The following is a 17426-nucleotide window of genomic DNA, read 5'->3' on the forward strand; positions in this document are numbered from 1 at the left end:
GACATCTCTTTTACAGGAAACCTCTCATTAGAAAGGTCACAAGTTTTGTTCAGCAATAGAGTTTAAAGCAGAGATAGGGAGCTGAAGGAAGCAGATTCAAAGGCTTCCTGTTCCCTTTACACTTATTCTTTTTATAAAATGTAAGGAGAAAATCGAGTGTGCCCCCCAAAACATATGGAAAAATTGATCCCACTCTTTGGCAGTGGTTCACATTGTCCCAGGAATGGCGGGGCGGGGGTATGAAAATACACAAGAGTGCACTAAAATCTGCAACATGAACAATCTTAAATAGACTGAAAATCTCAAGGCATGTACAAATTCCCACTTATGGTTAAGGGAAAGCAGTGTTACTACCGGAGAGAAAACTCACTGTTTTCAAAATGGTGTTGTAAAATAGGTATTAACAATTGCAGCTTGGCATATGAGATCTCCATTCAGAAATCGTTTTAAAGTTTATTTAGGTATTTTAATGAGTGGCCATATATCCAGGTATTTAGAGTTTTCAGAGGCTTTATTGGGTTCTAGTTTTTAAAATAAAATAAAAAAAAACAACAACAAAACTTATTTTGCAGGCACTCATTAATATAGATTAATGATTTTGGTATTCTGAAGTAAATCCAGATTTTGAACATTAGTTAGGAATTGAGACACACAGAATACCCAAATACATTTTCTTCTCCTCACCATTAAATATGCAAACATTCAATACTTGAGAAATATGGGAGAATTACAACATTAACACTGTTTTGTTGCTTATAGTTGCATCTAAGAATTGAGGATTTAATCTTGAACTATGGCTGGACTTGTGGGTCTGGCTACCCAGAACATCCTGTCTTCAACTTGTTCTGATATTATTCCAGCGTTTCCAACTCTAAACATTTTAATCACAAGTCTTGTGATATTCAGGGTTTTTCTTAAAGTCTCTTTTCCTGGAGTCATGTTATTACATTAGAATCTCAGCTGTCTTTAAAAAAAAGTTTCTAGCTCTCATGATTGTGGAGAAAAGACTGAAAATGTGAATGCTAAAAGCACAAAAACCAGAAAGCAAATACTAAACCTGAATTTACTATTCTTAAACTTCTGCATTTTTAAGCCCATCTCATCATTTGAAGTGTGCAGTGGAGGATGGAGACATTCAAACAGTTTCTGAGCAGTACTGTTAACTCTAGCATCCTATTTGGAGATTATTTATAACTCTGCTGTCTTTTAAATGACATGAACCACTGTACAGTGCAGGTTCTTGTGGCTGAGGAGAAGACAATTCTCTGCTGTCCCTCCAGTATGCACATGTCTCTTCAACATTCCTCAATAAAATGTCTGATAAGTAAATTGCAGCACAAAGGAAAGTTACAAAATGAAACATTTTAAATGGAGAATCCTATGCCACAGCTTTAAAGAAAATATCTATACTGCATATTCCTGTACTTTAAATTCAGGAACAGAAGTAGCTACATTTTCTATCTTAACAGTTTATTACTGTTTTGGACTCCTGCATCTGAAAATGTGGTACATAACTCTTTCGGAACTATTCTAAAAATGCTAACATCTGTTGGAAGGCACACTGGTGTGTCTTGATTCAGAAAGTACAGAGGTACTGTTCCTGGGGACAGTGAAATTAAGAAAATGCTCTTTGAATTTACTCATTAAAATGAAGGAGAGAAAAAGTCCATAAAATTCCTATTGTGTCCTGAGCAACTGTTTTGCTCTCGTAATTGATTAACTCTTGGGCTCAAGACAGCAAATTATAAACAGATTTGAGGAGTTATTAAAGATAGAGGAGCACAGACCAAATGCAAGGTTTAAAAATACTTTCCCAGATAATTGCAACAAAATACTTTGCAGGAAAGCATTTCATGCCATGATTGTCTTGTTCTAAGATCCTCTACTACCTTCCCTTCCTCTGACTGAACTGCTTCAAAATATACTAGTATGGGGCAAAAAGGAGAATTTGGGGTTTTTTTAGCAGTAAGTCAATATGCAGCTATTGTTTCATGATACACCAAGAATGTTCCAGTTAAGGTCTGCTTAATATACGTACAGCTGCTACTCTTAAAAGATGTCTTAAGTTCAGGGTGGGAATAGTTTATTTGCATATCAGCCCCTGGCTAGGTCTATCACACTGGAAAGGAATGTCAGATTCATTAAGATCAGTGTATAATTGGGTATAAACGGTCTGCCTTCAAATATAGACTTCTCCACTTTGAGAAAAAACATTTCTAGGAACCACTGAAAATGGAAGATGTTAAGCTTCCATGAGAGATCCTTTAAAGACTACTGAGATTGGTTAAGAGAATCTCTACGTCCTCTCCCCTCCAAAAAAGGAAAATATTTGCTTTGGAGTAGCTCAATCAAGGAAAGGATATGCGAAATTAAGTACATTGTTATTACTGGACCCCTGGAACATAACCAAAATAAGAGGAAAACAATCTGCATTATAAAACTGGCATTCTTAACCATGATTCATGTCTAACATGGCAGGATAATCAGCAAAGGGACGCTTGTTAGTGAAGTGCGTCGCTAGCCCACGCCTCTTACCTGTCATTGTACACTGGTAGTGAGAAACCACTGTTGGGGTGAAGGCTAAAAAAGAAAAAATTAGGGAAAGCAAACTGAATAACAAAACAAATGTGTGTACATATATTTGTGTGTAAATATCTTTACACATATACTGTGTGTGTACAATCAGAAGATGGGTGTGTATGTAAACTGGCACATTCTATAAAAAAATCACAGACAAAGGTGGCATTTCATGTGAGGGGAACAGATTTCTTGCCTGAGATACCTAAGATAGTCTAAGAGGTAGGTTGTTACATTTTCTACCTGATATAGATCTCACTCTGATGACATTAGGTAAGTTGTCCATGATCATGATAGAGGATTTTATATTATGTTGCAATTAAAAAAATAAAATTTTGTTATAATTTAGTGTGGTGCACATATTAAACTAACCGTCTAGCTCCTGGACAGCAATATCTATAAATCTGTCTCTCCCACAATCTGCACTACTGTCCCTAAAGATCTCTCTCTTCCCCTTACTGGTTTTTGCCATTGACAAATGGGAGGGACAGGTATGATTAAAAACAAATAAGAAATTCAGGCATGAAAACCAAACCTTGTAATTTCCAAGCCTTCCGTTGTTCCTCTTTGGCAATTTGTTCCATGTCTTTGTCGTATATGTAATCTTGACACATAAAGCAGTATATACCCCCATACAAAAGGTCTATGGCTGCAAAACAGAAAGAAAAAAAAAAAAAAAAAAAGAGAGAGAAAGAGTGAGAGTTCAAATCTAGAATAAAGGCTTCCAGGTTTGGCATTCTATCTTCCATGTACCAATGTCCTTCACAAAAATGTCTGTACACATAGAAATTGGAAAACCTGTTGGGGATTTTTCAGTTACAGTACAAGCTATCTAACTGTTAAAGCCAGAGGAAGAAGCCACCAATGATAAAAAGTGTTAGCTGGCTCAAGTTTGCCTTGTATTCTGCAATACATAAGTACAATGCAAGATTCAAGTAACCAAAAGCCATAATTAAAGCAACTGATTACTAGGCATGCAGAGTTAGTCTTATACCACAATCTGAAGAGTTGATATGCTGGGGTGAATTTACTTTTTCTTATTTCTAAAACAGAAAACGCAGGTGTTTTTGTTCAAATTCATTAAATAACTTCAAAGTGTATATTAAAACCTGAATGAAAATTCAAACAGATCAGGCACTAAACATTCAAATATATTAAAAATTTCAAGTACATTTGTTCAGGCCAATGATCTTCTGCAAAGCTGTTTACTGCAAACGTTAGTTTTTCCAAATTAAAATTGAGAGAAAAAGCTAATTATGACCAATGTTACAAAAGTCCTCTTTCTTTCAGGTCAAATAGTGACAGGACACTAAATAACTGAAAGAGCTGTAATAAAAGGAAGTGTCAGGTGACCAGGCAAAAAACATTTTATTAATACACTGGATGAGATAGAAATAAATTTAATAATTTTAATCATAGCAAGCTGTTGATTCTCAGTCATTCAAAACAGATCAAACCATAGTGTACTTAGGGAAGTGACAAAATTCAAATGGGTGCTGCCAAATGATGAATTTGCTAGCTCTGAACAGCAACAGAGCATGACTTGCATCCTTAGGACAACTGAGAAGAACACCACTGTTTCCCCTAAGATGCTGGTTCCTCCATTTTTCTGATTTTGAATTTCCTTTATTCCCAGCTTAAGGTGACAAAATTAAAATTATTTTTCTACAATGGAAACCATTATCAAATTAAGAGGATTAATAGGAATAGTTTTGACTGATTCTGTAGCAGATTTTAAAAACAAAATGCAACTGGGGTTGTCCTGCTCACTGCCCCCAGACAAAGCGGGGATCTCCTTCTGGGGTTCCCCCATGCCCAGTGCTCCAGGGTTCATACAGTTAGTTCCCTGCCCTGCCCCAGCCAGTCCAGTCTGGGAGACAAACTGGGTGGAGTCAGCCTCTTGTAGCCAAGAGGCTCCATTAGCTCACCTAGAACTTAAAGTAGCATCATTACCAGAACTTTTGGAACTTCCTGACCAATTCTCCATCCTCCTCACCCCCGCTTTTTTTTAATTCTAGACATGTTTTCTTCCTTGATGATTGCAGGACATTTTCTTCAAACCACCTCAACCCTTTCCTCAGTGTCTCTCTGCTGCAACTTCACTCTTTATGCTCGTCATATTCCTCTTTAACCTTCCCTTCCTCCCCTCCCCATATTAGTCTTCCTTTTTTCACTCCTAAGCTTTATTAATTCATCCTGACCCCTGATCACACTATAACTCACTATATATACTTTTAAAAAGGGAAACTTAAAAAAAAGGAATTGACATGGTGTTTACCAGCCATCACTCTGCTTATATGCTACATCTTTTCCCCACATTTGTCTATCTTTTCTGTTAACATTGTAAACAATTTGGGGAAGGGACTGTTATGTTGTGTATGTGCCTAGTACAATGGACTCCTGATCCTGATTTGGGGCATTTAAACACTATCAGAAAACAAATTAATAACAACAACTTTATCAGAATATCATTAAAGTGGCTGAGAGTCTAACCTGAGGTCTAACCCAGGAACGAGACAGTAAGAAATGTTAGAAGGTCATAATTAAACTGGAGAAGTAGTGGTATGAATTGTACAATATCAGTTTACACTAGGGTTGTACTTTACCAGTGTTATCTATTGTTCATTTTCTTCAGCAACAAACAAACAATTTTGAACAATGTATGCTATTAGCCATCCTCTTTCAATTAGCAATGAAGATGATTTACTTTAAACCTACAGTATTGGTTCTGATGCCAAAATCAGGTAAAGTTTTACAATTATTCAGGGCACAATAACGCTACAGGACCCTTCAGATCTATTAAGCACCCTATAAACACTAGCTACAGGAAAAGCTTTGTTATCTGACATGTTGGAGGAATGAGGGGTGCTGGTTAGTCAAAAATTCCGGTTAATTAAGAGTTATACTTACCAATGCAGGGACGGAGTTTGGGTGCGGGAGGTAGCTCAGGGCTGGGGCACAGGAGATGCGGGGTGTGGGCTCTGGGAGGGAGTCTGGATGTGGGAAGGGGCTCAGGGCAGGAGACTGGGGTGCAGGAGGGGGCTCACGGTGCTGGATCTGGGCAACTCTCACCTCGGGCGGCTCCTTGCAAGTGGCAACATGTCCCTACTGCTCCTAGGTGGAGGCGCAGCCAGGCAGCTCTGTGCACTGCCTCTGACCACAGGTGCCACCCCCACAGCTCCCATTGGCCATGGTTCCAGGCCAATGGGAGCTGCAGAGCCAATGCTCGGGGAAGGCCAGGTTAGCGCCCATAGCCCCCTTAGCCATTCCTCCTCCTAGGAGTAGCAGGGACATGTTGCTGCTTCCAGGGAGCCATGTGGAGCCAAGTATGGAGCCTGCTGGTCCCACACCAACCAGACTTTTAATGGCCTGGTCAGCGGTGCTGACCGGAGCTGCCAGGGTCCCTTTTTGATTGGGCATTCTGGTGGAAAACCGGACATCTGGCAACCCTATCTGAAGATTTGTAATGGGAGATATCAGAAATGCCGGTTTCTAGAGCTTTATGGTTGGTAAAGTGCTGGATAACACAGCTTTTACTATATATTCAAACTATCATTAGAGCCAATAATCATGTAGTGCATAGAGAGTTTGTTTGCAGTTATATATTTGTCAACAATCTGATTCTACACAGCTGGGTGCCAAAGTACCAAAGCCAGTAGGGAATCCTGCAGGAGACATCCTTACAGAGGAGTCACTCCTCATTCAGAGCAGAGAGAAGAAAATCTATGGAATAAAAAAAACAGAGGACAACAAAACCACCAGGCTGGAAGAATTTCATAATTGTTTCAACGCTTGATTAAGAGCTCTTAAAGACAAGTCCTCCTTCAGCACCCCAATGTGCACAGTACAAAGTCTGCTGTATATACTCCAATACTTTATATAATTAACAAGATTATGGTAGATTTGGGGTAAATTATCTCAAGTACCAAGAAAACAGCTCAAACATACACACTTCATTACAACAGAATGGAAGGACAGGAAGTTATAATATTACTATTAAAAATAATGGACTTTATCTTCCATAAAAAGTTTTAATTGGCAAATAATTTAAGGTTAGAGCTAGAGGCTTTCAACATAAATTAATGAGTAAAAAGAGTCATAGCAAGTATCTGCCTACCCTATCCCTATGGAAGTAAAATAAGCTATTTCCATTGGAAGGAATACTTTATAGCTTCCACTGTTAAACCACGTGAGTTCTCTTGCTACACATTTCTTCAGCTGCCAGTGTACACATCAAAGGCATTGTGATATAAATGTCTCCATTACAGTTCCCAATGAGGTCAGACTACTTTTATATACATAACCAAAAACTAGAGATTAATGCTATTTTAACTGCAATGATTTCACATTCTTTGCAGCTGAAAAGTCTATTCCTTTAAAGCACACAACTCATTAATTAGCATTAGCTGAATTTATGTATGCACACCAAGAGCACAGTATTTTAGGGTTACTTTTTAGTACTTCTTTCAAGCATTTGTAAAAAGTGTGTATTAAAATTCTTTTTTTAAAATGAACAAAAAAATTGTTTTTTGTGGCATCAAATCATCATCAGGGGCCAGACTGGAAAAAATAAGTGGTTTTACTCTCAAAAGCTCTGCCCACCACCACAGCTCCACCCACAACTAAAGCACCTAGATAGAATGTTTTATTTCAGTCTGGAACCTAGCTGGTTGCATCAGTGCCTCAGGTTCCTTGCTAGGGTGCACTCTACTCTTTCTGGACAGGTTATCTGCTACTACTCTGGACAGGTTTCAGAGTAACAGCCGTGTTAGTCTGTATCCACAAAAAGAAAAGGAGGACTTGTGGCACCTTAGAGACTAACCAATTTATTTGAGCATAAGCTTTCGTGAGCTCCTTTTCTTTTTACTCTGGACAGCTTCTCCTCCTGATTATCTGTTACCTGGCTTCAGGTAATGCTCTGGTGCTTTCAAGCCACTTGCAGGCAGGCACCAAGCAATCCTGTCCTTCCTTTCCCAAACACTTTCCATTCCTCCAGTACCACCACTTCCTACTACTACTACTATTGCTACTGCAACCAGCCCTCCACTAGAGCAGAAAAAGAACGCCTGTAGCAGCTCCTAATACTGCAGCTTCCTCACAATAACCACCCACCCTTGTAAGTGGCTCTGGTGGTGATCTCTCTACTGGCAGATGCTAGTAAGAGCATGAAAGCAGTTGACCTGAGCAAGGACTTATGCACAGTCTCAGACAGCTGCAGCGTTGAAGTTTTGCCCAGTGGCCAGCTGGAACTGACAAGGGTGGGGAGACATCAGCAGGGTCAGAAAGGTGTTGGGATAACGTATGAGCACATCCCAACTGTTTCTGAACTCTGATCATTACAACAACAGGATCTGAAGCATCAAAAACATAAAACACTTTAAAACTTGTTTCTTCTTAGATATCAGATAATTTGTTCTTTGGTTGCCACTTAATTTTCAAATAAAACCAATACATATTTTGTTTTCAAAAATAAAGGAAACTTTATCGATTAGTGCTTTTTGTGTTTATATTGTATACAGTTTTTGTTCATCTTTTACTCCACTATATGTGAACATTTGAACTGGCCGCAGCCCTTCCAACAGACAGGGCAGAAAATATGTGGAGCTGATTGCATGGAAACAGAAAAGAGTAATATATTGTAAATCCTATAGAGGAATATGTTTTCCCCCCTCCATATGGTTATTTTATCAGATTTGGTGGATGTAATACCCAGACTATTCTCCCATGTGTCCCATAAACAGTTATTTTTGTAGAATACAACTAAAAAAAAAAACCAGTAAGTATGCAAAACAAAGCCTTTGATAGTGCTATTAGATGAGTCGCAAAAGGGATAGCTACACACTTTAATTCAGTTTTACTTGGAATAGTGCAGGCAAAGTGCTGAATTTTAACATATAGGAAAGGAGGAACTTTCCAACATAATATTTTTAATATCTTCCATACTAACATTTCCCCCCTTAGAACAAAAGGCACCACTTGATACTACTACATTTGACAAGATCCTCAACTTGATCTCCTAGTACACCTTTATGCACACAACTCATAATAGTTTAGAGAAGTGGTGCCCAAACTTTTCCTGTTGCACCCCCTCTTACCAGCAATGGAATCTGTCCCCAATCCCCCATTACTGTACAGCCAAGGCTTCCTCAGCAGAGGAGTTTGGGCTGACAGTGGAGCTGGGGGAAGAACTGAGGTTAGAAGAGAAGCTGGCCTGGGGGCAGAGAGGGAACGAGGGCAGAGCTGGGCTGGGGGCAGAGCCGGGCTTGGTGGTGCTCTCTCCCCACCCCCTGTAACATTCCTGTGTTCCCCCCAAGTTCTGGAGAGTTCTGAAGGAAAGCAGCTCAGAGGTCAGTAGGGTTGCCACTTTTGCTTGCACGTATTCCTGGAGGTTTCATCACATGACATAACCTTTAATTAAATATTAATCTTTAATTCCTGGAGACTCCAAGACAATCCTGGAGGATTGGCAACCCTAAGTATTAAATTTATGGTGATGCATGCTGCCTCCCCCATTTTCTTCTTTGGGCTAACAGAAGTGTTGCATTTAGGCATGAGTTTTTTGTTTTGCCAAATGCATCTGCTGATGTCCCCGTGACAACGCTTAAGCGGAGAAATAGAGAGACTGTGGGAGTTAGGTTGCAATATATAAAAAAGCAAAGGTGACCACTTCCGAGTCAGTGGATCTCATTCTGCTCAGTCTTTCCATGCATTCAGGTCACACGATACTTGACAGAAACTCAACAAGACTGGCTCTGTACAACTCAACATGGACTACTTCACAGAGAAGTGTGTTATCTTTTCACCAGGGGGCTGTGTAAATCTTTATCATTCCAGTTTTAGTATGTGTTCCTGCAAATCAACCGTGACCACTCAATTTTTGTTGCAAAGTATTATTTATATTCTTATTCTTATATATATTTATATTCTTATATTATTATTATATTCTTATATATATTTTTATATATATTTATATTCTTATATATATATTTATATTTATATTATTTATATTCTTATTCTTATATATATATTATTATTCATAATATACACAGCAAGATAATATTCAGGTCTATGTCAGGGAACACCCTTGGAAAGTTATTTGTTTTTAAGCAGACAGTAAAATAATTGAACACATGAGAGAAAAAATGAATATTAAAAAAAGTGTGATTTGCAAACTAATTATGAATATTGGCATACTAGGTGAAAACATGTTACTCTGGCCTTTAATGAAGAGAGCTCAGTGAGGGATCAAGCACAACAGAGATAGAATTGAAAATTTACTGACATCTTTATTTACTGACACCACACCTCTGTCCCCAATTATATGCTTTTCTCCTCCCACTATGCTTTACCATGGCCTCAAAAATGTGTTTGATACATACTCAGTTTGGTAGCTACACATCTAAGAGAGTTTTTTGCTGAGTAACTCCATAATAATCAAACTTACCTTGCAAGCAAAAAATCCCCCACAAATAAACAAACAAAGAAACCTACCACCCTACACAGGCTTCAGTAGTGGTTTTCAACCCCAATTCACATGTGTTACAAATCTATAAAATATTTCACTTTTAAACCAGGAAAATTTTCATCATTTTTCCCTAAACTTTTTGAGTCACTGTAGGCATTGCCAAAATATATCATATATATTTTATTGCATCACAGACCTCACTCATTCTATGGATTAACTATATTCATTTTTCTTGGAAGCTGCAAATCCATTTGTATGGCATGTGCCTTTCAGACCCAAGAGGAACAAATATAGTTAAAGGAGCATTGAAACAAACCTACTCCTCCAATATCCCTGTTCAAAACACCATTATCTGCATTCTATTTCCCTCTGGTGTTTAAAATACTACATTAAAGGATAGGCATCACTAATATAGCATAAAAATATGGGGACATGCTTGTCTGATATAACCATGTAACTCTGCCTGCATGGAAAAGAAAGCTAACATTGTGAGCCTGATGTCCTTCTTAAATGTTTGGAAACTACCTAGCACAAAGCGGACACTAAAGTAAATAAATAATAAAAATTCCCCCTCAGAAAAATAATTTGAGCCCAAAACAATGCCTTAAAGAACTTATTTTCCTTTGCAAGTCATTGCATATATAACAGGTCCATCTTGCTAGAAGAAGTTACCAAAATTTTAATGTGGTCATGATCCATGGATCTCTCCTTTGCAAAATCTCCCCTTTATGAATTAAGTCAAGCAGCTATCAACTTTATATGTGTCTTCGTTAGTTCTAACTATGAAATACAAAAATGTAGCTCCCTCCACACCTAATGTAAGAACAAAAGCCATAATGTACTCTCCTGTTCATGTTTCTGTGGTCTGAGTTCCCTTATAACATTGATAAACTTGTGAGAGAACCAAAACACCACCACTAACACTAAATCAATGCCTTCTCATTCTATCGAGAGCCCTCAGTATTGTTACAGACAGGAAAGACAAAAAGGTTAATTATGGTTAATGCTGTGAGTCTTTCATGGAAGTCACGGATTCCGTGACTTTCTGTGACCTCTGTGACTTCTGCAGCTGCAGCGGCTGACCCCAGGGCTGCCTGAGGTGCTGGGGTAGCCCTGGGGCCAGCTGCACCGGCCGCTGCTCTGGTAGCCCGAGGCAACTGGTCGCAGGCGCTACACTGGAGCAGTGGCCCGGGAGCAGCAGTGGCATCCTAGGTCACCCCCGCCTGGAGGAACAGCAGCGGTGGTGGAGCCCCGGGCTGCCCCCCCGGCCCAGAGTGGTGGCGGCGGGACCACGGGCCGTCCCCACCCGGATCGTCACTGGCGAGGCCGCGGGGCATCCCCACCCAGGAGCAGCAGCAACCACCAGAGCACCCTCCCCCCAGCACCTAAGATTTAGTTAGGGGTATTTTTAGTAGAAGTCATGGACAGGTCACTGTCCGTGACTTTGATTATTGCCTGTGACCTGTCCGTGACTTTTACTAAAAATACCTGTGACTAAATCGTAGCCTTAATTATGGTAACCTTTTTACAAAATATGCATAGTCACTTTCATCTAATAACAATCCCCAAAACTCACCAAAGGTGTTATCCTTGACCAGCCTCCTGAACGACAATGCTCTGATATCCATTGGGAAGGACATTCCAAACTTTACTCCGCATTTTGAGGATTTGGTGTATTAGCACAATGATAGGCACATACTGGCCTTCTTCCTGCTTCCCTACCCACTGCTGAGAGGCTCGGAAACACTTTGTATTATTGCTAAGAATTCTCAGGTTGACTAAGTGAACCTCAGACCTTTAGCACAGTAAGTCATAAAAGGAATCTAAGCTTGTAGACAGATCCACCTGGTCTATCAACTGAATCAGAAATCTGCTTCACGATAGTCAAAAGGTAAGTAAAACTTTTGACGGCCTTCTCTTCCACGCTCTCGCCCCACTCTAAGTGTTAGGATATGGTAGGTGTCCTGTTGGCATAGAGAGGTGAGAAGCAAGGTTTCTCACACCACCCACAGGGATAGGAAGTCGCAAATTTCCATCATCATTTGTGGGTTAACAACCTACTTGAAAGCTCAATACTGCCCCCAGGCTATTACCAGAGTGATTAAATTGACAATACTAAAATTACAATATCATCCATTCTTCAAATTCTATTAACAGGGTTTAAAATATACATCTAATTAAGGTTGCTTTGAGTTACAATGAAGCTGCAAGGTAAAAAGCAATAGGAGTTACAATAAACACGCCTCCAGCATCTTCCAAAAAAACAAACAAACCCATCAAACGTTTTTAAAGCTTTTATATGTTTTTGAAATGCTCAAACTCCCACACAAACACACACCCCATTGCTATAGCAACTGTTCACTTATGAGTATGTCAGTGCTACATAGCCATTATTGTGCAATCCTCATTTCAAACAAGCATTGTCCCTCAAGTTCTGAAAGCATTACCACAGCCTATAAAAAAAAGACACATTAAAAACCTGCTTCTCTCTCTACAGATTTCAGAGAAGCAGCCGTGTTAGTCTGCATTCGCAAAAAGAAAAGGAGGACTTTTGGCACCTTAGAGACTAACCAATTTATCTGAGCATAAGCTTTTGTGAGCTACAGCTCACTTCATCTGAAGTAGCTCATCACTTCATCTGTAGCTCACGAAAGCTTATGCTCAAATAAATTGGTTAGTCTCTAAGGTGCCACTAGTACTCCTTTTCTCTCTACAGAAAAACTCACTTGCCTCTAGTCAATCTGACTACATGAAGGATTGTGGAATTCGATGGTGGGAGCAAAATCCATTACAGCACACTGAGGCTCTCCCTAGGTCTACATCTACACGATAATGTAAACTGTGTATGAAACTTTACAACTGCTACACAGCTGACCCTGCTCACACAAGCAGGACAACTGTTTTGCTACATCATTTGAGATAGGAGCTTGGGGAACAATGTTTTTCAGCCATTGCCAAAAAACTGTCTGTCACTGAACCTACAGCCTATAAAAACAACCTAAGACTTCAAACTGCTGTACCAGGGATTGAACTATGGGTGGTGGGTATAATAGGCCAGGGAAGGCTAAGCCTTCCCTGGCACAGCCGCCCCCGAGGGACACCTGGGCCGCAGTGGCCCAGCCCCTTCCCCAAGGCCCCCTCACCCGCGCCACTTGTTCCTGCCACCACCTGCCCAGTGCATACCTGCACTCCACCTCCCCCCCTCCTCTCCCCCCAAGTCTCCGCTGCTCCACTTCTCCTCAAGTGTGGGAGAGTGAGGAGGGACTGTGAGCAAGTAGTGGGCACGGGGCTCTGGCGGGGGAGTGAGACGGCTTGGCCAGGCACTGGGGCTGCCGGCTTGGCCCAGCGCTCAGGCGGGGGGAGCAGCGGAGCGGCTTGACTCAGCCAAGCATTGGGGCTGGCCTTTCATGGGAGCGGGGGGAAGGGAGCAGCTCAGCCTGGTGCTGCGGGGGGGGGGGGGGGGGGCTGGCCCAGGGTGGGCAAGCCGGGGCTCCTCTGGTCACGTAGGGGCATCTCACGGCTTCTCCTGTTCTGGGTGGGCAGATTTTGGGGTGCTGTGTGTGGGGGGGATGGGGCCTTGGGCAGAAGGGGTGGGGCTGGTGGGCTAGCCTCCCCAAAGTGGGGGTTCACCCGCCGTCCACAGATTGAACATTGATGGGTACAGACTTAATATAATCCTAGATTGTTTGGAAATTCCTGGGAAAGATGAGAAACAAAAGTTTGCTTGTGGCTTTCAATTTAAGAGCTCTATATAGCCTTGAAAGCTTCTCTCTCTCACCAACAGAAGTTGGTCCAATAAAAGATATTACCTCACCCACCTTCTCTCTAATCCTAGGACCGACATGGCTACAACAACACTGCATACATCCAGACTGTTAACAGTCAGTGACTGATGACCATCTGCCAGATTTCTCAGTTAACTGACTGGTACAGCAGTTCACTGCCCATCCTCCCAATTTCTTTTAAATTCTTTTAGAGCCAGGACTCCACCATTTATATATCTACCATTTTTCTACCATTGAAAATTTAAAAATAAACATAACTAAACTAAGCTTGTTAAAAATGCATGTTGATCCAAAATCATTAAAAAAAATCAGAAATAAACTATATAGAGGAGAACCTAGATCCAACATTCAGATCAGTTGGCCTTTATCTTAAATATGAGATAACACTGATGACATAAAAAAGTGATACAATACCTGCTGTTTAAGGGGGATTCAAAAGTTTGACTTGGTTTAAACACACAAGAAGGTTTAATAAAGCTCAGGCTGCCAGTTATTCTGGGCCTTCAGGTAATGGTGGCAATCCATATTTTTCTCATTAAATTTTACCTATTAGTTCTGTAAAACTTGCCTTTAAAACCTAGCTTATTGACATCAATTCTGTGCTTGGTAAGGCCTAAAACAAACTTCATTTTTAAAAGGAGGAAGCCACTGAATGACAATTGGAGATCCCATTCTTCTGTCAGGACCACTAGATATTTTCTGTGTCTTTCAACATTTCAACAATACAAAATGGAACCGATTGTTTAGCTTAAGTAGATAACACATATTTCAAGGGACCATTCAAGGTGAAATGGGGGTGGGGAGGAAACTGGGGGTCAGGGTTTAAGTTGTGCAGGTTTCCTTTAAGGACAAGGAAAAATAAGGTAAAATTATAGCTTGATCGCTTTGTGAAAAGTGTTCACCCACTGGTGTTTTTGTCTTTTATCATTTTTCTGCGTGAATTCACCCAAGAGCCTAGTGATTGTCTCATTTCACCCACGTAGTTACTGGGGGCATTTAGTGCACTTGATGAGGTGCTAATGCAGAGGTGGGCAAACTATGGCCCGCGGGCCACATCCGGCCCGCGGGACCATCCTGCTCGGCCCCTGAGCTCCTGGCCCAGGAGGCTAGCCCCCGGCCCCTCCCCTGCTGTTCCGCCTCCCTCACAGGCTCAGCTCACTGCGCTGCCGGCGCAAGGCTCTGGGCGGCAGGGCTGTAAGCTCCTGGGGCAGCACAGGTGCAGAGCCTGGCCTGACCCGGTGCTCTGTGCTGAGTGGTGCGTCTGCCTATCCTGGTGCAGCCACACCGCCAGCCACCAGTGCTCCAGACAGTGTGGTAAGGGGGCAGGGGTTGGATAGAGCAGTGGTCTCCAAACTTTTTGGCTCGCGCACCCCCAGGGTGAAGACCGGAAGACCTGCCGCAGATGCGCCGCCAGAGGGGAACACCAGCCACGGACGTGCAGAGCTCCTGCCGAAGAAAAAAAAACAGCGGTGGGCCAACCGGCGGCGCTCCTGATGCTGCGCACTCCTTGGGATCATCTCACACACCCCAGTTTGGAGATCACTGGGATACAGGACAGGAGTTTGGGGCTGATGGTCAGGGGGTGGGGAAGTCAGAGGGCGGGGAACAGGGTGGTTGGATGTGGCAGGGTCCCAGGGGGGCCGTCAGGAAGGAGAGGGGAGGGGAGGTTGGATGGGGCAGCAGGGTGCAGTTAGGGGCAGGGTCCTGCACTTAGGATGGAAGAATCCAATGCACCGCTACAGACTAGGGACCGAATGGCTAGGCAGCAGTTCTGCGGAAAAGGACCTAGGGGTGACAGTGGACGAGAAGCTGGATATGAGTCAGCAGTGTGCCCTTGTTGCCAAGAAGGCCAATGGCATTTTGGGATGTATAAGTAGGGGCATAGCGAGCAGATCGAGGGACGTGATCGTTCCCCTCTATTCGACATTGGTGAGGCCTCATCTGGAGTACTGTGTCCAGTTTTGGGCCCCACACTACAAGAAGGATGTGGATAAATTGGAGAGAGTCCAGCGAAGGGCAACAAAAATGATTAGGGGTCTAGAACACATGACTTATGAGGAGAGGCTGAGGGAGCTGGGATTGTTTAGCCTGCAGAAGAGAAGAATGAGGGGGGATTTGATAGCTGCTTTCAACTACCTGAAAGGGGGTTCCAAAGAGGATGGCTCTAGATTGTTCTCAATGGTAGCAGATGACAGAACGAGGAGTAATGGTCTCAAGTTGCAGTGGGGGAGGTTTAGATTGGATATTAGGAAAAACTTTTTCACTAAGAGGGTGGTGAAACACTGGAATGCGTTACCTAGGGAGGTGGTAGAATCTCCTTCCTTAGAGGTTTTTAAGGTCAGGCTTGACAAAGCCCTGGCTGGGATGATTTAACTGGGAATTGGTCCTGCTTCGAGCAGGGGGTTGGACTAGATGACCTTCAGGGGTCCCTTCCAACCCTGATATTCTATGATTCTATAGGGGGTAGTCAGGGGACAGAGAGTAGGGGTTGGATGGGGCAGGAGTCCCGGGGGTGGGGGAAGGGCTGTCAGCGGGCGAGAAGCGGGGGGAGGGAGGGGGGTCAGATAGGGGGCAGGGGCTGGGCCATGCCTGGCTGTTTGAGGAGGCAAAGCCTCCCCTAACCGGCCCTCCATACAATTTCAGAAACCTGATGCGGCCCTCAGTCCAAAAAGTTTGCCTGCCCCTGTGCTAATGGGCCACTTCACCTTAAACGGTCCCTTGAAATGTGTTAACTACTAATGCTAAACAATCTGTCCCATCTCATATTTAGCTGTGACACACGGAGTACCTTTCCCACACCTGAAGAGCTCTGTGTAAGCTCTAAAGTGGTCTAGTGGACAAGGCACTGATAAGAATCAGGAGACCTGGGTTGTGTTCCCAGCTTTGCCACTAACCTGCTCTGTGACCTTTCCATAAGTTTGTTTCTCTTACCAACAGAAGTTGATCCAATAAAATATATTACCTCACTTCCTTGTCTCTCTAATATCCTGAGAACAACACTGATATTTTCCATTGTTGTATGCAAATTTCGTCATCTGAAATGGAAACTCCACAATACAAAGAAAAAGGAAGCAAAAAACTTAACAGCAACATCTACTTTCTCAGTACATGCAAGAAACAAAACATCCGCCCCAGAAGTTTCACCATCTATAACTCTCTGGCCACTACATATACATAACTTGAAATATTCTGAACAGCTCTGCAGAAGGACTTCAGAAAAATTGAGGAACCACTTACTGCACCTCACATACTTCAGAAGGGACCATCTCAAACAAGAAATCATTCATTTCCCACACTGGAAAAAAAAATATCAGGAAACTTACTTGGAAATCTTGCAAGAAACCAAAAACAATTATAAAAGTTAGATGACAGCCATCCAACACAAAAACAAAAAGTGAACCCAACTACACAACCACCTCCAAGAGAAACCAGGGGACCAGGACCCATCACATGGACACTACATGACACCCCAACATCATCAATTTATCAAGACAACCCCTAACCAGAGCACAATTATCTGTATTCTCCAAGGGAATGAACTTCCACCCCACCACAGAACCCGATACCATACTAACATGTGGAGAATTAAAAGAATTCTT

At 42.1% G+C, this 17426-nt stretch overlaps 1 protein-coding gene across 5 annotated transcripts in view; it reads right to left on the bottom strand.

Annotated features, from left to right (window-relative positions):
- Positions 1 to 17426, bottom strand: part of USP22 (ubiquitin specific peptidase 22) — a 195235-nt gene that overhangs the window by 75804 nt on the left and 102005 nt on the right. For 3 of the 5 annotated variants that reach the window (XM_073361871.1, XM_073361868.1, XM_073361870.1), the window contains 2 exons: positions 3113 to 3226; positions 2536 to 2580 (listed from right to left, as the gene is read on the bottom strand). In XM_073361871.1, the coding sequence (XP_073217972.1) occupies positions 2536 to 2580; positions 3113 to 3226 (159 nt within the window). Of the gene's footprint in view, positions 1 to 2535; positions 2581 to 3112; positions 3227 to 5487; positions 5729 to 17426 lie in introns of those variants that run through there. The other 2 variants (XM_073361869.1, XM_073361872.1) reach the window with 2 other exon arrangements.

This window comes from Lepidochelys kempii, chromosome 10, assembly GCF_965140265.1.
Source record: "Lepidochelys kempii isolate rLepKem1 chromosome 10, rLepKem1.hap2, whole genome shotgun sequence".
In the NCBI taxonomy this organism is placed as follows: Eukaryota; Metazoa; Chordata; order Testudines; family Cheloniidae; genus Lepidochelys; species Lepidochelys kempii.